Raw genomic sequence first — 23262 nt, 5'->3', positions numbered from 1 at the left:
CAGTTCTGTAAGTTTCAAGCCAAAAGGTAAAATGGTTTTCCACTTATTGTGTTATCGGTGCTGCATATATGCTGAAAAAAGTGAAAAAACAGCATAAATTCCCTATAAGTGACCCGATCATGCTGATTTTCGAACTCGACCTGCGTATAATGAATATTCATCAGTTCTGTAAGTTTCAAGCCAAAAGGTACAATGGTTTTCCACTTATCGTGTTATCGGTGCTGCATATATGTTGAAAAAAGTGAAAAAACAGCATAAATTCCCTAAGAGTGACCCGATCATGCTGATTTTCGAACTTGACCTGCGTATTATGAATATTCATCAGTTCTGCAAGTTTCAAATCAAAAGGCAAAATGGTTTTCCACTTATCGTGTTATCGGTAAAAGTGCACGGCGACGGCCACGGCGACGGCGACGGCGACAGCGACGACGGCGACGACGGCGACGACAGACGCAGATGATGGCTATATGTACAGACACATCTGTGTCTGTACATAAAAAGTGAAATAATTATAAAATATTTGTATCACAGATATTCAGAAAATGTGACTAGCAAAGGTCTTCAGGCCCATGGAACTTCAAAGTCACGCCTTGATAATGCCAAAATGTAAACAAGACAGCACTGTTCTGAAATGGGTTTATTTCCATTTTTAACACTTTTTTAACATAAAACAAAACAAACATTTTACTGCCATTTTTATATGTCCAACTAAGAAAATTGATGAGATGGGAAAAGTATCAATAGAACAGTGTTAAATGTCCAATTTCCTCCATTCTGAGATTCTGAACATCGTGGATGATTGAATCTGACAAACTGCAATGATATGAGTTTATTTCCATTTTTGACACTTTATTACACAATACATGATAACAAGTTTACCATGTTTTTGACATAATCAACGAACAATGTTGTAAAGATGCAGGAAATATCAAACAAACACTTTTAGGCATCTTATTAGTTAAATAATGAGACTGTTAACATGCCTAATAATTGAATCTGAGGAAATGTGAAACAAGACAGCACTATTCTGAAATGGGTTTATTTCCATTTTTAACACTTTTTTAACATAAAACAAAATTAACAGTTTACTGCCATTTTTGTATGATCAACTAAGAAAATTGATGAGATGTGAAAAATATCAATAGAACAGTGTCAAATGTCCAATTTCCTCCATTCTGAGTTTCTGAACATAGTGAATGATTGAATCTTACAAACTGCAATGATATGAGTTTATTTCCATTTTTGACACCTTATAACACAATACACAATTACAAGTTTACCATCATTTTTACGTAATCAACTAACAATGTTGTAAAGATGCAGGAAATATCAAACAAACACTTTTACATATCTTATTAATTGAATAATGAGACTGTTAACATGCCTAAGAATTGAATCTGAGGAAATGTGAAACAAGACAGCACTATTCTGAAATGGGTTTATTTCCATTTTTAACACTTTTTTAACATAAAACAAAATTAACAGTTTACTGCCATTTTTGTATGATCAACTAAGAAAATTGATGAGATGTGAAAAATATCAATAGAACAGTGTCAAATGTCCAATTTCCTCCATTCTGAGTTTCTGAACATAGTGAATGATTGAATCTTACAAACTGCAATGATATGAGTTTATTTCCATTTTTGACACCGTATTACACAATACACGATTACAAGTTTACCATCATTTTTACATAATCAACTAACAATGTTGTAAAGATGCAGGAAATGTCAAACAAACACTTTTACATATCTTATTAATTGAATAATGAGACTGTTAACATGCCTAAGAATTGAATCTGAGGAAATGTGAAAAAACAGCATAACTTATAAAATGATGGTCCGATTATGCTGATTTTCGAACTTGACCTGCGTTTTAGTAAGATTGATTACTCCTGTGAGTTTCATTACAACAGGCCTATGGGTTTTCCTTGAAATGTGTTAACAGTGTTGCATATATGCTGAAAAGTGAAAAAACAGCATAACTACTAAAATAGTGGCCCGATCATGCCGATTTTCGAACTTGATCTGCTTTTTAGTAAGATTGATTACTCCTGTGAGTTTCATGACAACAGGCCTATCAGTTTTCCTTGAAATGTGTTAACAGTGTTGCATATATGCTGAAAAGTGAAAAAACAACATAAATTCTACAATAATGGCCCGATCATGCTGATTTTCGAACTTGACCTGTGTTTTATGAATATTCATCAGCTCTGTAAATATAAAGCCAAAAAGTAAAACTGTCTTCCACTTATGGTGTTAACGCTGAAAGTGCACGGCGACGGCGACGGCGACATGATCGGCGACGGCGACGGCGACGACAGACGCAGGTGATGGCAATATGTACAGACACATCTGTGTCTGTACATAAAAAAGAATTTTTAAAAACTTTCATATTTATATCATTATAAGTTGTATACAACATCATGACAAGGCAGCAAAGCTGTCAAATGTACAGACAAAAAAACAGAAAAAAAAAGATGCAAAATAGGTCATTTTGTCAATTTTGATGCAATAATAAATGCTTATAATAGCACAGTCAGTCAACTCTGATTTTTAATCATGCACAACAGGTAACATGGTCAATAACAGGAGCAGATCCAGAGATATTTTCTGACAGTATTCCAAAGTATCTTTGTTGATCCATCCTCCATTTTGATGGTCTTCCAACAGAAACCCGTTAATATAAACTTTAAAATCTGACTGTCTTCCAGGAGACCCAGAAGATGGTCTCAATCCACCCCTTCAATAAGATTACAGTTTCAGGACCATGAGAGTTAAAATTCACACAATGAAAGTCCCAATATATGGAAAATGATGACAGTGCATAAAATATTATTACAGCGTGTTTAAAGACATAAATACCAATACAACTGCCTATGTGGAAATACTGAAAATGTGCAGAACCTCAGGTGAATGGGAGTTAAAAATCACATCTTAACAAGGCAGCAAAGCTGTCAAATGTACAGACAAAAAACAGGAAATAACTAAAAATAGGCTACTGTCAATTCTGATGCAAAAGCACATTATGTTAAACTGCAAATTCAACATCAAATTTTAATTATGCTCAACAGGTAATACCAATGTAAGTAAAATGTGTAACAAGTTCACACTTTGAAAATGTATATCTTCCAGAAAAAGAAGCCAATAGACTGCTTTTCCAACTCAGGCTGCATTTTAGTCCTGTATTTCTTTTTTCCCATAATGGTCCTCATGGCAGCAGTGCCCAAAATATGTTTTTTTCAAATTTTGATGCAATATTACATAATGTTTAACAGCATAATGACCATCAATTTTAATAATAAAATATTAGTATTATGGATATTCAGAAAATGTGACTAGCAAAGGTCTTCAGGCCCATGGCACTTCAAAGTCACAACTTGAAAATGCCAAAATGTAACAAGACAGCACCGTTCTGAAATGTTTTTTTTTTTTCATTTTTAACAATTTTTAACATAACACAAAATTAACAGTTTACTGCCGTTTTTATATGATCAACTAAAAAAAAAAATGATGAGATGGGAAAAATATCAATAGAGCAGTGTTAAATGTCCAATTTCTTCCATTCTGAGATTCTGAACATAGTGAATGATAGAATCTGACAAACTGCAATGATATGAGTTTATTTCCATTTTTGAAACTTTATTACACAATACACGATAACAAGTATACCATCATTTTTACATAATCAACTAATAATGTTGTAAAGATGCAGGAAATGCCTAACAAACACTTTAACATAACTTATTTATTAAATAATGAAACTGTTAACATGCCTAAGAATTGAATCTGAGGAAATGTGAAAAAACGGCATTTCTTTAAAATAATGGCCTGATTATGCTGTTTTTTTTTTAACTCAACCTGCGTTTTAGCAGGAATGACCACTCCTGTGAGTTTAATGACAATTGGCCTATCTGTTTTTCTTATATTGTGTTATCAATGTTGCATATATGCTGAAAAGTGAAAAAAAGGCATAACTACTAAAATAGTGGCCCGATCATGCCGATTTTCAAACTTGAACTGCGTTATAGTAAGATTGATTACTACTGTGAGTTTCATGACAACAGGCCTATCAGTTTTCCTTGAAATGTGTTAACAGTGTTGCATATATGCTGAAAAGTGAAAAAACAGCATAACTTCTAGAAAAATGGCCCGATCATGCTGATTTTCGAACTTGACCTGCGTTTTATGAATATTCATCAGCTCTGTAAATATATAGCCAAAAAGTAAAACTGCCTTCCACTTATCGTGTTTACAATGAAAGTGCACGGCACCGGCGACAGGGACAGTGACGGCGACGACAGACGCAGGTGATGGCAATATGTACAGACACATCTGTACATATTTACTGTATTGTTTGAGAACAGTAAGTGACATGGTTTTTTATCTTAAATGGTCATTATGGGAGCAGTGCCCAAAATAGGTTTTTTTCAAATTTTGATGCAATATTACATAATGTTCAACAGTATAATGACCATCAATTTTTAATAATAAAATATTAGTATCATGGATATTCAGAAAATGTGACTAGCAAAGGTCTTCAGGCCCATGGAACTTCAAAGTCACAACTTGAAAATGCCAAAATGTAAACAAGACAGCACTGTCCTGAAATGTTATTTTTTCACCATTTTAACAATTTTTTAAACATAATATTGCCAGGTTACTGCCATTTTTATACAATCAACTAAGAAAATTGATGACATGGGAAAAATATCAATACAACAGTGTTAAATGTCCAATTTCCTCCATTCTGACATTCTGAACATGGTGAATGATTGAATCTGACAAACTGCAATGATACGAGTTTATTTCCATTTTTGAAACTTTATTACACAATACACGATAACAAGCTTACCATCATTTTTACATAATCAACTAATAATGTTGAAAAGATGCAGGAAATGTCAACCAAACACTTTTACATGTCTTATTAGTTAAATAATGAGACTGTTAACATGCCTAAGAATTGAATCTGAGGAAATGTGAAACAAGAAGGCACTGTTCTGACATGGGTTTATTTCCATTTTTAACACTTTTTTTAACATGAAACACAATAAGCAGTTTACTGCAATTTTTATATGATCATCTAAGAAAATTGATGAGATTGGAAAAATTTCAATAGAATAGTGTTAAATGTTCAATTTCCTTCATTCTGAGATTCTGAACATAGTGAATGATTGAATCTGACAAACTGCAATGATATGGGTTTATTTCCATTTTTGACACTTTATTACACAATACATGATAACAAGTTTACCCTAATTTTTACATAATCAACTAACAATGTTGTAAAGACGCAGGGAATGTCAAACAAACACTTTTACGTATCTTATTTCTTAAATAATAAGGCTATTAACATGCCTAAGAATTAAATCTGAGGAAATGTGAAAAAACAGCATAACTACTAAAATAATGGCCCGATTATGCTGATTTTCGAACTTGACCGACATTTTTGTAAGATTGATTACTCCTGTTAGTTTCATGACAACAGGCCTAACGGTTTTCCTTAAAATGTGTTAACAGTGTTGCATATATGCTGAAAAGTGAAAAAACAGCATAACTTCTACCATAATGGCCCGATCATGCTGATTTTCGAACTTGACCTGCATTTTATGAATATTCATCAGCTCTGTAAATATAAAACCAAAAAGTAAAACTGCCGTCCACTTGTTGTGTTAACAAGGAAAGTGCACGGCGCCGGCATCGGCATCGGCATCGGCGACGACAGACGCAGGTGATGGCAATATGAACAGACACATCTGTGTCTGTACATAAAAATTAAATTTTCACAAAAAACTGATTAACTGCCAAAAAAATTTACCAAATAGTCTGCATTGCCCACTGAAGCTTTATTTAAGTCCCATGTTTCTTCCTGTAAGTTTGAGAACAGTAAGTGACATGGTTTTCCTTAAATGGTCATCATGGGAGCAGTGTCCAAAATAGGGGTGTCTTCAAATTTTGATGCACTATTACATAATGTTTAACAGGATAATTACCATCAATTTTTAATAATAAAATATTAGTATAATGGATATTCAGAAAATGTTCCTAGCAAAGGTCTTCAGGCCAAAGGAACTTCAAAGTCACACCTTGAAAATGCCAAAATGTAGACAAGACAGCACTGTCTTGAAATGTTTTTTTTTTCCATTTTTAACAATTTTTTAACATATAACAAAATTAACAATTTACTGCCATTTATATATGATCAACTAAGAAAATTGATGAGATGGGAAAAATATCAATAGAACAGTGTTTAATGTCCAATTTCCTCCATTCTGAGTTTCTGAACATAGTGAATGAATGAATCTGACAAACTGCAATGATATGAGTTTATTTCCATTTTTGAAACTCTATTATACAATACATGATAACAAGTTTACCATCATTTTTACATAATCAACTAACAATGTTGTAAAGATGCAGGAAATGTCAAACAAACACTTTTACGAATCTTATTAGTTAAATAATGAGACTGTTAACATGCCTAAGAATTGAATCTGAGGAAATGTTTAAAAACAGCATAACTTATAAAATAATGGCCCGATTATGCTGATTTTCGAACTTGACCTGCATTTTAGTAAGATTAATTACTCCTGTGAGTTTCATGACAACAGGTCTATCGGTTTTCCTTGAAATGTGTTAACAGTGTTGCACATATGCTGAAAAGTGAAAAAAACAGCATAACTACTAAAATAATGGCCCGATCATGCCGATTTTCGAACTTGATCTGCGTTTTAGTAAGATTAATTACTCCTGTGAGTTTCATGACAACAGGCCTATCGGTTTTCCTTGAAATGTGTTAACAGTGTTGCATATATGCTAAAAAGTGAAAACACAGCATAAATACTACAATAATTGCCCAAACATGCTGATTTTCGAACTTGACCTGCGTTTTATGAATATTCATCAGCTCTGTAAATATAAAGCCAAAAAGTAAAACTGTCTTCCACTTATCGTGTTAACGATGAAAGTGCACGGCGACGGCGACGGCGACGGCGACATCGACGGCGACAGGGACGGCGACGACAGACGCAGGTGATGGCAATATGTACAGACACATCTGTGTCTGTACATAAAAATGCCAGTGTTGGAGAAAAAATTGAAAAGAAAACAACAAAAATATAATTCCAATGAAGCTGCTATTCACTGCTTCCTTATTATGGACACTATGTTATCTAGCAGAGAGCTTAACCTTTGGGAGTTTACAGGGAAATATCAACAAGTGTGCTTTATGAAATTTCATTTAATGGCCCCTTAATTAGGCAAATGAGTTTATAGCACTGAAATTAGCCCAATGAATACCCAAGGGGAATTTACAGACTGACCACACAAATTTGTCTATCAAAGGTCTTCAGGCCCATAAGTCACACCTTAAGAAAAGCAGAAAACAATAATGCACAAAATAAAACAGGAGACTGCCAATTCTGATGCAATAATACATTATGTTTAACTGCACAGTCAACATCAAATTTTAATTATGCACAACAGGTAACAACAGATGAAAGTAAAAGCATAGGGCTCCAGGCCCATCAGAGTTCAAGTTTACAATTAGAAAGTGCCAGAATGAGAAAAATGAAAATTTCACAAAAAATTCATAAATTTAATAAAAATGATAATCCAATAGAGCTGGTTCTCTAATATGAGCTGTATGTCAATCCTAAGAATCATTCTTGTAAGAATAGTTAAAAAATAGAAAGTAACACTTTACTTTACATAATATTAATGGTGGCAGAGCAGAAAGTAGGTTTTTTGTCAATTTTGATGCAACATTACATAATGATTAACTAATTAAATACCACCAATTTTAAAATATCTACTATTAAAAACTATGACATTAAGAAAATTTGATTACCACTGGGCTTCATGCCCAAGGGAGCTCTAAGTCCCACATTGAAAATTGCAACATGTGAAAGATAAAAATTTTCACAAAAAAACCTGTATTACTTCCAAACAATTAACTAATGAGACAATTTTCAACTGAAGCTGTATTTCAGTCCTATGGTTCTTTCCTGTAAGTGTGAGAAGAGCAAGTGACATGGTTTTCCTTTCGCCGCCACTACGGAGGCAGGGCCCAGAATAGGGTTTTGTTCAATTTTGATGCAATATTACACAATGCTTAACAGCATAACAACCATAAATTTTTTAATAATAAAATAAAATAAAAGTATCATGGATATTCAGAAAATGTGACTAGCCCATAGAGTTCAGAGTCATACTTTGAAAATCCCAAAATGTAAACAAGAGAAAACTGTATTGAAAGAGTTTATTTCCAATTTCAACACCTTTTTTTTACATAAAGCAAAATAATCAATTAACTGTCATTTTTATATGATCAATTAAAAAATATGTTGTCAAAGCAAAAATATCAATAGAACAATTATAAATGTCCAACATGCTCCATTCTGAGATTCTGAACATAGTGAATGGTTGAATCTGACAAACTGTGAAGATACGTTTTTTTCCATTTTTGACACTTATTACACAATACACAATATCAGGTTTACCATAATTTTTATATAATCAACTAACAATGTTGTTAAGATGCAGAAAATGTCAAAAGAACAACTTAACATATCTAATTAGTTCAAAAATGAGACCGTTAACATGCCTGAGAATTAAATTTGAGGAAAAAAACACTTATATACAAATAAAGGCATAACTTCACCAAACCTTTACTGATCAAGCTTATTCTCAAAACTTAATCTGTATTTCAGTAACACTGATCACTACTGTGATATTCAAGACAATTGGCCAATCAATTTTCCTTAAAAAGTGTTATAGGTGTTGCATATATGCTGAAAAAAGTGAAAAAATAGCAAAACTTTTATAAAAATGCCCTGATCATGCCAATTTCTGAACTTGACTTGCGTATTATAGATATTCATCAGTTCTGTAAGTTTCAAGCCAAAAAGTAAAGCGGTTTTTCACTTATTGTGCTATCAGGGTTGCATATATGCTGAAAAAAGTGAAAAAACAGCTGACTTCCATGAAAATGTTCCTATCATGCTGATTTTCGAACCTGACCTGCATATTATGAATATTTATCAGTTCTGTAAGTTTCAAGCCAAAAGGTAAAACGGTTTTTCAAATATTGTGTTATCGGTGTTGCATAAATGCTGAAAAAAGTGAAAAAACTGCATAACTTCAATATAAATGGCCTGATTATGCTGATTTTCGAATTTGACCTGCGTATTAAGAATATTTATCAGTTCTGTAAGTTTCAAGCCAACAGGGTAAACAGTTTTTTCAAATATTGTGTTATCGGTGTTGCATAAATGTTGAAAAAAGTGAAAAAACTGCATTACTTCCATATTAATGGCCAGATCATGCTGATTTTCGAACTTGACCTGCGTATTATGAATATTCATCAGTTCTGTAAGTTTCAAACCAAAAGGTAAAACAGTTTTCCACTTATCGTGTTATCGGTGCTACATAAATGCTGGAAAAAGTGAAAAAACAGCATAACTTCCCCAAAAATGGCCCGATCATGCTGATTTTCGAACTTGACCTGCATATTATGAATATTCATCAGTTCTGTAAATTTCAAGCCAAAAGAAACAAGGCAGCAAAGCTGTCAAATGTACAGACAAAAAACAGGAAATAACTATGCACAAAATAGGCTACTGTCAATTCTGATGCAAAAGCACATTATGTTAAACTGCAAATTCAACATCAAATTTTAATTATCCTCAACAGGTAATACCAATGTAATTAAAATATGTGACAAGTTTACACTTTGAAAATGTATAACTTCCAGAAAAAGAAGTCACTTAGACTGCTTTTCCAACTCAGACTGCATTTTAGTCCTGTATTTCTTTTTTGAAAGTTCGGCAATCATAATGGTCATCATGGCAGCAGCACCCAAAATTGTGTTTTCTTCTATTCTGATGCAATATTACATAATGGTTAACAGCATAATGACCGTCAATTTTTAATAATAAAATATACGTATCATGGATTTTCAGAAAATGTGACTAGCATGGGTCTTCAAGCCCGTGGAACTTCAAAGTCACACCTTGAAAATGCCAATATGTGAAAAATTAAATTTTCACAAAATAACTGTTTAACTGGCAGTAAGAATTACCAAACAGACTGTATTTCCTACTGAAGCTGTATTTTAGTCCCATGTTTCTTTCCTGTAAGTTTGAGAACAGTAAATGACATGGTTTTTCTTAAATGGTCATCATGGGAGCAGTGCCCAAAATAGTTTTTTTTTTTTTCAAATTTTGATGCAATATTACATAATGTTTAACAGCATAATGACCATCAACTTTAATAATAAAATATTAGTATTATGGATATTCAGAAAATGTGACTAGCAAAGGTCTTCAGGCTCATGGAACTTCAGTCACAACTTGAAAATGCCAAAATGTAAACGAGACAGCACTGATCTGAAATGTTTTTTTTCCATTTTTAACAATTTTTAACATAAAACAAAATTAACAGTTTTCTGCCGTTTTTATATTATCAACTAAGAAAATTGATGAGATGGGAAAAATATCAACAGAGCAGTGTTAAATGTCCAATCTCTTCCATTCTGAGATTCTGAACATAGTGAATGATTGAATCTGACAAACTGCAATGATATTTCCATTTTTGAAACTTTATTACACAATACACGATAACAAGTTTACCATCATTTTTACATAATCAACTAATAATGTTGTAAAATTGCAGGAAATGCCAAACAAACACTTTTACGTATCTTATTAGTTCAATAATGAAACTGTTTACATGCCTAAGAATTAAATCTGAGAAAATGTGAAAAAAACTGCATTTCTTTAAAATAATGGCCCGATTATGCTGATTTTTGAACTCAACCTGTGTTTTAGCAGAAATGACCACTCCTGTGAGTTTAATGACAATTGGCCTATCTGTTTTTCTTATATTGTGTTTACAGTGTTGCATATATGCTGAAAAGTGAAAAAACAAAAAGCATAACTACTAAAATAGTGGTCCGATCATGCCGGTTTTCGAACTTGACCTGCGTTATAGTAAGATTGATTACTCCTGTGAGTTTCATGACAAAAAGGTTATCGGTTTTTCTTGAAATGTGTTTACAGTGTTGCATATATGCTGAAAAGTGAAAAAACAGCATAACTTCTACATTAATTGCCCGATCATGCTGATTTTCGAACTTGACCTGCATTTTATGAATATTCATCAGCTCTGTAAATATACAGCCAAAAAGTAAAACTGCCTTCCACTTATCATGTTTACAATGAAAGTGCATGGCACCAGCGACAGCGACAGTGACGGCAACGACGGCGACGACAGACGCAGGTGATGGCAATATGTACAGACACATCTGTACATATTAACTGTACTGTTTGAGAACAGTAAGTGACATGGTTTTTCTTAAATGGTCATCATGGGAGCAGTGCCCAAAATAGGTTTTTTTCAAATTTTGATGCAATATTACATAATGTTTAACAGCATAATAATCATCAATTTTTAATAATAAAATATTAGTATCATGGACAAATAGTAAACGTGACTAACAAAGGTTTTTAGGCCGATGGAACTTCAAAGTCACGCCTTAAAAATGCCAAAATGTAAACAAGACTGCACTGTTCTGAAATGGGTTTATTTCCATTTTTAACACTTTTTTAACATAAAACAAAATTAATAGGTTACTGCCATTTTTAAAAGATCAACTAAGAAAATTGATGAGATGGGAAAAATATCAATAGAACAGTGTTAAATGTCCAATTTCTTCCATTCTGAGATTCTGAACATAGTGAATGATTGAATCTGACAAACTGCAATGATATGAGTTTATTTCCATTTTTGACACTTTATTACACAATACACGATAAGTTTACCATCATTTTTACATAATCAACTAACAATGTTGTAAAGATTCAGGAAATGTCAAACAAACACTTTTACGTATCTTATTACTTAAATAATAAGGCTATTAACATGCCTAAGAATTAAATCTGAGGAAATCTGAGGAAATGTGAAAAAACAGCATAACTTCTAAAATAATGCCCCGATTATGCTGATTTTCGAACTCAACCTGCATTTTAGTAAGACTGACCGTTCCTGTGAGTTTAATGACAATTGGGCTTTCTGTTTTTCTTATATTGTGTTTACAGTGTTGCATATATGCTGAACAATGAAAAAACCGCATAACTACTAAAATAGTGGCCAGATCATGCTGATTTTCGAACTTGATCTGCGTTTTAGTAAGATTGATTACTCCTGTGAGTTTCATGACAACAGGCCTAATGGTTTTCCTTAAAATGTGTTTACAAGGTTGCATATATGCTGAAAAGTGAAAAAACAGCATAACTTCTACAATAATGGCCCGATCATGCTGATTTTCGAACTTGACCTGCGTTTTATGAATATTCATCAGCTCTGTAAATATAAAGCCAAAAAGTAAAACTGCCTTCCACTTATCATGTTTACAAGGAAAGTGCACGGCGACGGCATCGGCATCGGCATCGGCATCGCCATCGGCAACGGCATCGGCGACGACAGACGCAGGTGATGGCAATATGTACAGACACATCTGTGTCTGTACATAAAAATGGTTTTCCACTTATCGTGTTATCGGTAAAAGTGCACGGCGAGGACGACGGCGACGACAGACGCAGGTGATGGCTATATGTACAGACACATCTGTGTCTGTACATAAAAAATGAATTGTTTCTGTTTTATGATTTCAGTTTTATGATTGGTTGTCCTAGAACTGTTTTTGCACATGCTCAAATTATTCACCATGTAAGAACCCTTAAGTACTGCTTCTGCTACAACTGCTACTGCTACTTCAACTGCTAGTGCCTCTACAACTGTCACTGCTGCTACTACTATTACTACTACTACTACTACAACAGACATAGAGAACCAGTGTGGTCATTTCACCCCAAACTTACACTTCTGAAGAAAGATCATAACAACTCTCTTGTAAAAGTCCAGGCAGCTGGTAGATTCCCACTGTGCAATTTTTATTTTACCACATAAAGAATCCGAGTCTGGTGGGCGTGGTGGGCGCTCTCGGGTTGCTGCAGGGGGTGTTCTGGCAGCAGGTGTCCTGGCACTGGGTGTGCTAGTAGCAGGTGTGCTAGTAGCAGGAGCTGGAGCTGGGGGAACTGAAATCCAGACAGGGCAGTATGACCAACACTGAAAACTTGACTCCCTCTGACATGAAGAATTTGTAAACAGCATGTAAGGAACCACAGAATAGAAAAAAGTGTAATTAGTACTTTTAAAACTTTCATACATGATGTTGTATTAACTCAATCAGAGGAAGCCATTGTTTGATAAAATTCAGACATGGGAAGCCAAGTTGTACAAGTTGTTCAGATAATGCTTCACACCTTGCAGTTCAAATTTTAATGTCCTTTGTTCCGAAGCCAGTAATCTGTTAGAACTAGATTACAGGGTGTTATTAGGAGTGCCCACCTGGAAGAAGGTGGCCTTGTGTATGAAGTAACCAATCAGTTTTTAAGTTATGTGATGGACAGTTTAACTGATTAAGGCCGGTGATAGTAAAAGGACCAAAGTCATAGAAACAAAGCCCTGGGCTTATAAGTTTTTATAAAAAATTAAAACAAACTTCCCAAAAGGCCAATTAAAGACGGGGATTAAGTACAGTGTCCAACGGATGACGCTCTGGCGCCAATTTGAGGGGAAAATGCCGTTTTCGGTATTGGGAATTTCTCTATAACCAAGACAGCTATTCAAGTGATTCAAAAGGCCTCATAAAGCTGGGTGAAAGCACTACAGCAGGGTACCAGGGAATTGTCTTAAACTATTTACTTTTGATTTTATCATCTTTTACGTTAAATTACCCCATATTTCAATGGCTTATTCACTTCAAAAGGCGATATCTTTCAAACAAACAATTTTCTCTTAAACCCCTGATATCATGCTGTAGTCCACATTCCTAACAACAATAGGTGCAACTTTTGTAACGATCGGTTGCTCAGATAGTGAGATATACTTGGCAGCGATTCACTTATCTCGTCAATATAGAAAGCTGTTAAAACAGCCAAAAACCTTCACAGGTTGGTTAACAGGGCTTATTAGTCAAATGCTTAGCTGGCAAATTTACCTGTTATCGGTTATACGATCAGCTGGAACCATTGCTTATTATCATCTAAAAATATTTTGTTTGGGTGCTTTGAAGGGGCAGAAAATCGTGCTTTTGTTACATTTTCCGACCACTCGTTAGGCATGTAAGCGTGCCGCCATTTTGATTGACAGCTCTGGAGAGGGCCCTAGCCTTGTGATGCCCAGTAGGGTGTCAAGGATATGTAGAAGGAAGCGCTAACAAAGGCGATTACGTTTAACTGCAATTAAGAGGTGTGAAGTTGCATTTGAACGTTTCAATGGCTCTTCCTCGGCAATCAAGTAATTTTACCTGAGAGATTCCTTCTTTGTTATCGGCAAAGTGATCAGATAAAACTGTGTCGAGAGCAAGTGTCCGTCACTTGTGTTGATACGAGTTTTTTGACGGGTAACGCTGCAGGATTATTTTGCACGGCACTTGGTAGTCGTCAGATCAACGGAAAAATCCAGTGATTACTTCAGAGCGGTCTCGCTCAAAATGCCAGCTAAGATAAAGGGGAGACGCTCAGCTGCACAAGATTCAGCGGTAAAAGTGGCTGAGAGAAGGCTTTTGAATAAATATTTTATTTTTACACACATGACACTTAGACCATATTTGCTTTTTACCTGCTAGCCTTGACTATTCTCGGGGACTTTTTGTGATTTTCATTTTTGGACACTTGAACTCTTTCTTCCCGCTTGATCAGTGATTTTGAAATTGTTTTTCTCCAAATAACGCAAAATGCAAAGCCGCTAACATGCATTTTTATTTTTATTGTTTTAATCATGCTGTCAACCTTTGCTTGCATTTCTCTTGTTTGGCCATTCAAATCACAATTTTTCGCGTGTCTCTCAAGCTCCATGATATCATATCTTGGAGAATAAAATTTTATTTTGTCAACATTAGATTTACCTTTTGCAAACGGCGACCAACAATCATTTCCGGTTTCGTAACGTGTCGCAGATACGCTCGACGATATATATCGCAAAAATTAAAGGCTAGGCTTAAAGTATCCTTTTTTAGCTTTTTTTTATTTATGTTTTTATCGATTTTTCTTTCATTTGTCAATTAATTTAGACGTTTCGATTAACTCTTTCACCCATTTATTAGGTATACAGAAATCAGTCATCTGACTGAACAAATTGGGCCGGTTTTCCCCAACCGCCACGCATAGGCCTTACTCTCAAAATTTTCCTTCTTTCCTCTGGAAAGGGACTTTTAACACGAACTTTTCTCTTCCCCATAGTGTACTAGCTAGACTTCTTCGCTGCTAAGCTGATGTAAGACTTATGACCTATTACCGCACACGTAATCGGCTTATAACTCATTAACTGTGCTCCGACCCCCTCATGGCAATGGCCCTTAGTAACAGAGGCGTGGCTTAGTTGTCAGCCTGACTGGGGCGCGTGCCGGTTGAAAAACTCATCAAAAGACGCATTTTGCGATGCAAATTCATAAAAATTATTACATCCAACGTTAGATACTTTTTTGATTAATATAAACACACAAAAAACTCAAAAACACGATTTTAAGCGTATTTAACCCTATCACCGGCCTTAAGTTTTGTATAAAAATCTGTAAACTTAAATCTAGAGGGAAAGCTAGAGAGAGGAGGAGAGAGGTCATACTTGCATCATGTAACTTTTAGTGTAGCAAAATATATTCTGTTGAAGTTACAACATGGAGTCGTTTCATTCCTTTCTGTGTGCAGAATTTAAGACAAGGAACCTGGGAATCTCCGTAGCAATATTACAGATAGCGTTATCCAAAAATGTGAGCCCATTGTGCCCCAAACCCTTGGGTTATCTTATATAAAGGGTCACTTTATGTAATGTGGGGCCCCGGGGTGGTCTTAAGGGGGTTCCTCACAAGCACTGAGATTTGGCATTTTTTTTACAAAGAATACAGTAATGACTAGATGTTCTCAATTATGCAAATTCTACATTTTTTCTAGATATTGCATTTTTTAAAGTAATAACTTCTTAAATTAAAATATTCCTATAGAGCAGTAGAAACAAAAGCAGCCTACCCTATTGTTCTATTAGACACAATAAAAGCACCAAAATGATACACAGAGTATAATTTAAATGGTTCCAAAATTAGGAAACTAAAAGATTGCTAATTTTCCACATTCAAAAGATCAAGTCATAACCCCAAATCATAACCTTGTTTTGTAATATAATTATTATCATACTAATAATCATGATCATCATCATTAATTTAGTATCTAAAGATATATTATAATAATACAATTAACTGCAAGTAATTAACATTCACTATTATATGTTGAAAAAACAAAATGTTGAAAACAGAAACATGAGCTAATTCAAAAGCTGAGATCATAATAAGTGAATTAAGGTAAGTGGAAAAAAAAATTATTTGGGAAAATGCTGTAAGCTTGTTTCCATTACCTGGTGCTGGCTGTGAAGGGGCAGGAGGATTGTACACTGCTGGGGTTGCACACACCACCACATCAGTATAGGCTGGAGGAGGTGTATCCTGGAACACAGGGGATCAAGAGAACTTTGAAGACATTTATTACTATGATAACACCATTGCCACACCTAGAGGGGCTTGGACTGTTAGTACTTATCACAGAGGTGCTCATCCAGTAACATTCTGTTAAAAAAAACTATATCTAATTAACAGATAAAATTATATTACTTTTTTTCTAATTCATACTGGACTCAAAAGGTTAGATAACAGTGAACTGAGAAAGTCCACCCTATCAGATTACAGCATGTGTTTGTTGTTACTCACTTTTCTGCTTTCCATATTCTCAAATGCCTGCAAATAGAGAAGTTTATGTAACATGAAAACATGTCAACACAATTACTTTTGATATGATGCTTTCTTTATCCACAACAAACATGTTGCAAAACATTGCTTTACATAGGAGTTTTCACACAAACAAATTTTATTTTCTGCCATTTTGCTCAATAAAACTTAACATATTTTTCAGTATTAAAACCATAAAATTTAAGTATTAATAACATAAGTATTAATACCATAAAACCATATTAAATACTCAGTCAGCCAAAAAACTACAAAATTGTGCCTTATTCAAATTTCTGGAAGTAAATTTAAGCTATTTTTCATTCTCTCTACTCCACTGAAGTCTGCCAAATGGAGTAGTTATGTATGAGGCATTACTGTTGCATGGGAAATAGCATAACTATTCAAATGAGAGTTGGCGAACAACAACTGAATGTTATGCATAGCACAGAAAGAAAGCAGAAAATATCTGTTATGAGACAGCTTTCATTCTAGTAGGACAGTGTAAGACAAACTCCTCACTGCAGTCTAACTTACCTCATTGACATGTCCCTGGGTCGGGTCATACTCCTAGAAAAATATACAATCAATGGCAACAAATCACACCTATATTATTATTATTATTATTATTATTATTATTATTATTATTATTATTATTAATGGCAAGTTTACAGCTGCTAACATGAGATCATATCAGAAACTCTCTGCTGAAGACATCTTTCATACTTCTACACTTTTTTCCTCAGTTAATTTTTGGTCTTTAATGCTACACGTACAGGGAAAGGCCTTATCAATATATATTATATGGTAATCTAATTAAATTTAATCACTGTACTGTTTAAAGATACATTAATCCATTTGCCAAATAAGCTAAGTCCTACAGAATGTCCTCAAACTTGTACATGTACAGTCTTCAATTTTCCGTGTTTTTTTTTTTCTTAAAACTGTGTATGTGATGACTTAAGAAGAAGTAGAGCACCAGAGGTGTTACTTAATACCAAACAGACACAGAATTGCACAGTGACTGAATGACTTGAGAAACAAACAGAATAAAGTCGACAAAAATATCTTAAATGTGGACCCGATCTAGCATGTCTTTGATGTGCACGCTCCTATAATGTGGAAGCATGTATGCTCCCCTGGTGGCAGAGCGAAGAACAAAAAACAATATTTAACATGTTCGCCAATAATGGGATCGTTATATAACAGATAAAGGTTATAGTTATAGCAATAACATTCGTACAATTACAGACCTATTTTGAAAACCACGAGGGCTCAAAATCTGCTGGCTACTTTCAACTATTTGTGCTTGTGGTGGCTCGTCATCAATGCTTGTGGACACAACCACATTCTTTCTGTTATCGTTTAGTAGGCTTACATATTAGTGTGCTACAGACTTGAAATTTAATATGGGATATTTCAGTTTTGAAGGTTTGCCTAGGTAAAAATGCATTTTTTCCCCAAAAACTCTGATCTCATACAAGATATGTGAATGGAGAAGTGTGTAGGTGTGTCGCTACCAATTAACTGACTACCATGTCTGTTGCGCTGCTGTATTATGTAATATGCAAGTGACTTAATTGGGTAGTGTTCTTTTGGGCTGGTCAAAGCTTGGCTTTGGCAAAGCATAGTTCTGTCAAAAAGGTATCCACATGTCGGCAACTACTGCATCAAAGAATTTGAAATTTTGCAAGCAAGCATTGGTTTTGCAGTGCGTTAAATGATCTAAGCAGTGTTTTTTAAAAATTGTAAATCTGTGGCAGAATGGTGTGAAAAAAGACATTGCCAGACAGATTATTGCGCCAAATGGAACAGTCTGCACAGTTTTATAGAGTAATGCCCATATTGATGTACCTACACAGAGGCCACACTCAATGTATCGAAATCTCACCACCAGGGTACAGGACCCACTGTATTTCTGGATATGGAGCTGCAACTAAACAAAAACCATCCAGTCCGTTCAGAAGGAGGGGTAAATTGCCACCAAAACGTATATTTCAATTTTTGCCCTTAGCGAACACCAAAATGGTTTTAGCAGGTTAGAATACCAGATGAACTCCAAGGAACCCATTGTAAACAGCAAAACATCGTTGTTTTTTTCTGTAATTGGGGACCACGATCATTTCTGGGTAGAACACTGAAACCGTGTTGCTTTTTTTATTGAGGTCAGATTTCACCTGTACCACTCAACTAGTCAAAACAGAATTTACAGATATCCAGAAGAGACCTACGATGAAGCATGTTCCGGGTCTAAAGTGACTAGGGTCATTGACAGCACCAGTATTTGGAGTGGATACCACAGTGGTGCCAAAACACCAATGGTAGTCATCGACAAAAACCTGAACCAGAACAAATACAGTAAAGGAATAATCTGGGAACCACTTGACTATCGTTTGATAGGGGGCACCTTAGGAACAATTCTAGGTTTCATGGTGAGATTGGCTATTCACACAAAGCACTTTTAATAGCAGATAACTTACAGAAGCAAGGGAATAAGCAGCTAAGGTCATCAAAATTGCCACATTTGAACCACATAGACAATATGTGTGTAGGCCATTACTTGCCGAATCAACAACCTACATGTCCTACAACAAAACTGGACCAAATTGGACAAGTTTTGACCGATGCCTAGGATGTTATTCAAGATTGAACTCTAAAAACCCATCTCAAGAAATGCCTTTCTGCTTGAGAGTACTGGTAGCAGCCATAAGAGGTCAAGCTTAACAGCGATCATTGCTGTGACTAGACATTGACATGAGGGTCCTATGTGGAGCGTGTATATAACTCTTTTACAGACAATAATTTGGAAAATATTGAGATCCAAAATATCTCTTTGAATGGTTGTTGTATAGCATAGAATAGGCAACGTATTTTTGTTTGCTTCATGGCTAATTCAATTTATGACCTGATGTTGCAATGACATCAAAGAGATAATTAAATGATATTAAAACACGATTTTAATCCTTATTTTCATTTTTCAGGCAGCAAAAAAGGAAAAAATTGATGGAAAATAATTTGGAAAAAATACCCCATATCTTATGCCGAATATATATATATATATATATATATATATATATATATATATATATATATATATATATATATATATATTAACTGGTTTCCCAATCATTTCTTTGCTTAATTGTGGAGGTTCGTGGTCTTTTGTGGTCGTTATAATTAGTCAGACCCCGCGCTCTACTACAGACTCCGATCGGCAAAGAATTTCTGAAACATTATTTTGAGTTAAATACAATGCATTATAAGTTAAAATATATATTAAAAACTGGGGTGCAAAACCCAGAAAAGGAGTTTTTTTGCTGTTTAAAATTATATTAAGGCGCATGCCATTTTGTTTCTCGGTGACATTTCCGGAGCACCTGTTAAATATTTGACAGTTGACTTACCACGGAAGGTAGGACACTCATCGCTCAAATTTACTGCCAGGTAAAGGTTTGAACAAATAGAAGAAACTGAAAGCGTAGATCTATGTTCAGCAGAATATGTAAAAACTTTTCCTAAAATGTCCCGTGCGACATTACGCAACTTCCTCCATCTTGTTTGTTGATTCGTTTCCAAGAATTTTTACCGCAAGAGGGCAGATGGGATTCAAGATAAGACACTTACTGATTGGCTTTCGGCACCAGGATATCTTCATCGACATCATTACTTAAGGTGTACGTAAGGTTTTATGAGAAGCTGTGGATGGCAAAATAAACATTTTGGGGAGTTTCATATCTATGGAGTGTATATTTAATTTTTCAACAAATAAGTAAAGCGATAACAATTTTAGCCGTGACACGTAGGCCCTATATAGCCTACATGTCGTACATGTACATGTATGTATCGTTGGTCAAAAAGGTTGTCCCACCTCCAGTATCATGTGTTCTTTTATTTATAAATGATCACATCACAGGTAGAAATTGTTATAAATAGTGATTTTCAATTCCAGATACCATAACTAACGTAATTAGTAGTACAAAAAAATACAAACTAGCGGTGAAGATATCTATATTTAATACAATTTATTCACATTTATTACATACACACCCTCAAATCCGATGTTCCACTATGATTTTCACAGAGGTAAAGAAATGTCCATTATACTGAAAAGACACCACCAAACAGGGGCAGATCCCTCCTCTAAATCCGCAACTGACCAAATGTCACCAAATTTGGTGGGGGCGTCTCGACAGTCCGAAGGTTAATTGGTCCGAAGGTTCATTGGTCCGAAAAGTGGTTTCATCGATTTTTTAATCAAGGGTTCATTGGTCCGAAGGTTCTATAGTGAACATTCGGACCAATGAACCTTCGGACTATTGAACCTTCGGACTATAAATTTACACACATTTAGCATAAAGGTGTGCTCGTTAAACTGGGGCGGAATATTAGAAGGGGGAGGGGTCCGGAACGACAGGCCTCGGATGCGAAGCTGACCATCGTCCCATTGGTGTGGGGTTTGGGGCCTGCTTAACGGCCCAGACAAAAAAATGGTGTTTTGGAGAGCAACCATGGTACAATTATTCAATATAATATTCTAATTACTTCTGACGAAAAAAGGAAATTAAAAACACAATAACTGATTTACAACTGTGTACGTTGTATGTCCTCAGCGGTTTTAGGGTATCAGTACCTATATATAAGATCAGGTATTAAGCTTACAATAAGGCAGCAAAGCTGTCAAATGTACAGACAAAAAGCAGAAAATAAAAATGCACAAAAAAGGGATACTGTCAATTCTGATGCAATAATGTATTACTCTTAGCTGCATAGCAAACAACGAATTTTTAATTCTGTGCAGCAGTTAATTAGAATGAAAGTAAAATGTGTAACAAGCATTAGACTGAGTTCCCATACCTTGATCAATCTAACACGATCAATCCACCTCCAAGGGTTTTTTTTACTTAATTGCTTTCAGCTTAAGTGGCTTAGGATTCTGGCACGCCAGCTTCAGAAGGCGTGACAGACATCTAAGCCACTTATGTTGATTGCAATTTAAGCAGAATCTCCTTGCAGATAGATCAATCCACAGTTAGCGCGATAGGGTCTGGAAATGGTCCCTAAGGCTTCAGGCTGATAAGAGTTCAAGTTCATACATTGAAAATGCCAGAATGAGAAAAAGTAAAAAGTTCACAAAAAAAAAAAAAAAAAAAAAAAAAAAAAAAAAAAAAAAAAACTGCATAAATTCAATAAAAAATCATAATTCAACAGGGTTGTTTTTCTAATTTGAGCTGTATGTCAATCCTAAGAATCATTCTTGTAAGTTTAAAAAATACAGAAAATGTTACAGAGAAACAGTACAGAGCTCCTGATGGATGGGAGTGAAGTCACATCTTGAAAATGCCAGTTTGAAAAATTAAAAATTAAAGGAAAAATTACAAAAATATTCCAATAAAGTTACCATTCGATCTAGCTGTGTTATCATAATATGAATAATCCCACTTGAGTTTGAAGATAATTAAACCTCAACATGTGCGTTTTATGCAATCTCATTTAAAGGCCACTTCAGACTTAATTAGACAAGTGACTTAATAGCTCTGAACTTGGCTTATGATTACCCAAGGGACCAGCTATCTTACCCATATACCACAAACTGCTAGAATGAAAAAAATGTAACTTTGACAAAAATTTAAGAAAAAATCAGAAAATAATGCACAAAAAAGGATACTGTCAATGCTGATGCAATAATACATTATGCTTAACTGCGAAGTCAACATCAGATTTCATATATTGCACAACAGGTAGTACCAGTAAAAGTGAACTGTTACAAGCATAAGGATTCAGGCCCATGAGAGTTCAAGCCCACACTTTGAAAATGCCAGAATGCCATTAGAGATAACTGTACTCAAAAGAATTTCCATTTTCAACACCTTTTTTACATAAAACAAAATAATCAATTTACTGTCATTTTTATATGATCAACTGAGAAAAGTTGTCAAAGGAAAAATATTGATAAAACAATTTTAAACGTCCAACTTCCTCCATTCTGAACCTAGCGAATGATTGAATCTGACGAAATGCAAAGACACAAGCTCATTTCCATTTTTGACACTTTATTACGCAATACAAAATAACAAGTTTACCATCATTTTTATAAAATCAACTAACAATATTGTTAAGAAGTAGTAAATGTCAAAACAACACTTTTACAGATCTAATTAGTTCTATTTTGAGACTGTAAACATGTCTAAGAATTAAATCTAAAAAAAAAAACACTTATTTACAAAAAAGTATATCTTTATCAAAACTTAACTGATCAAGCTTATTTTCAAACTTGATCTGTATATTAGTCAGACTGATCACTCCTGTGAGTTGCAATATGGTTTTATAGACCTTTTGGTTTTTCTTGAAATATGTTATCAGTGTTGCATTTATGCTTTTATCAAGAGATAACTCTACTGAAAAGAGTTTATTGCCATTTTCAACATC

The 23262-nt window shown here is 34.5% G+C and overlaps 1 protein-coding gene and 1 long non-coding RNA gene across 3 annotated transcripts in view; both read right to left on the bottom strand.

The window, feature by feature from the left end:
- LOC106162078 (uncharacterized) overlaps positions 1-20429 on the bottom strand; it is a 32009-nt gene extending 11580 nt beyond the window's left edge. The window contains exons 1-5 of one of the 2 annotated variants that reach the window (XM_087012976.1): positions 20241-20429; positions 17374-17406; positions 16822-16848; positions 16473-16560; positions 12884-13099 (exon numbers count right to left, since the gene is read on the bottom strand). In XM_087012976.1, the coding sequence (XP_086869102.1) occupies positions 12884-13099; positions 16473-16560; positions 16822-16848; positions 17374-17406; positions 20241-20261 (385 nt within the window). In that variant the 5' untranslated portion in view covers positions 20262-20429. The remainder of the gene's footprint in view (positions 1-12883; positions 13100-16472; positions 16561-16821; positions 16849-17373; positions 17407-20240) is intronic. The other variant, XM_087012977.1, reaches the window with a different exon arrangement.
- Positions 4206-12877, bottom strand: LOC147761865 (uncharacterized). The gene is made up of 2 exons (XR_015334489.1): positions 11143-12877; positions 4206-10983 (listed from the first exon to the last, which is right to left on the bottom strand). It is a non-coding gene; the product is annotated as an uncharacterized LOC147761865 (long non-coding RNA).
- Positions 20430-23262: the final 2833 nt, after the last annotated feature.

The sequence above is a fragment of the Lingula anatina genome, chromosome 5 (genome assembly GCF_051362555.1).
Source record: "Lingula anatina isolate TDL-2025a chromosome 5, LinAna3.0, whole genome shotgun sequence".
NCBI classification, from domain to species: Eukaryota; Metazoa; Brachiopoda; class Lingulata; order Lingulida; family Lingulidae; genus Lingula; species Lingula anatina.
This window is presented reverse-complemented; position numbering and strand designations above follow the sequence as displayed.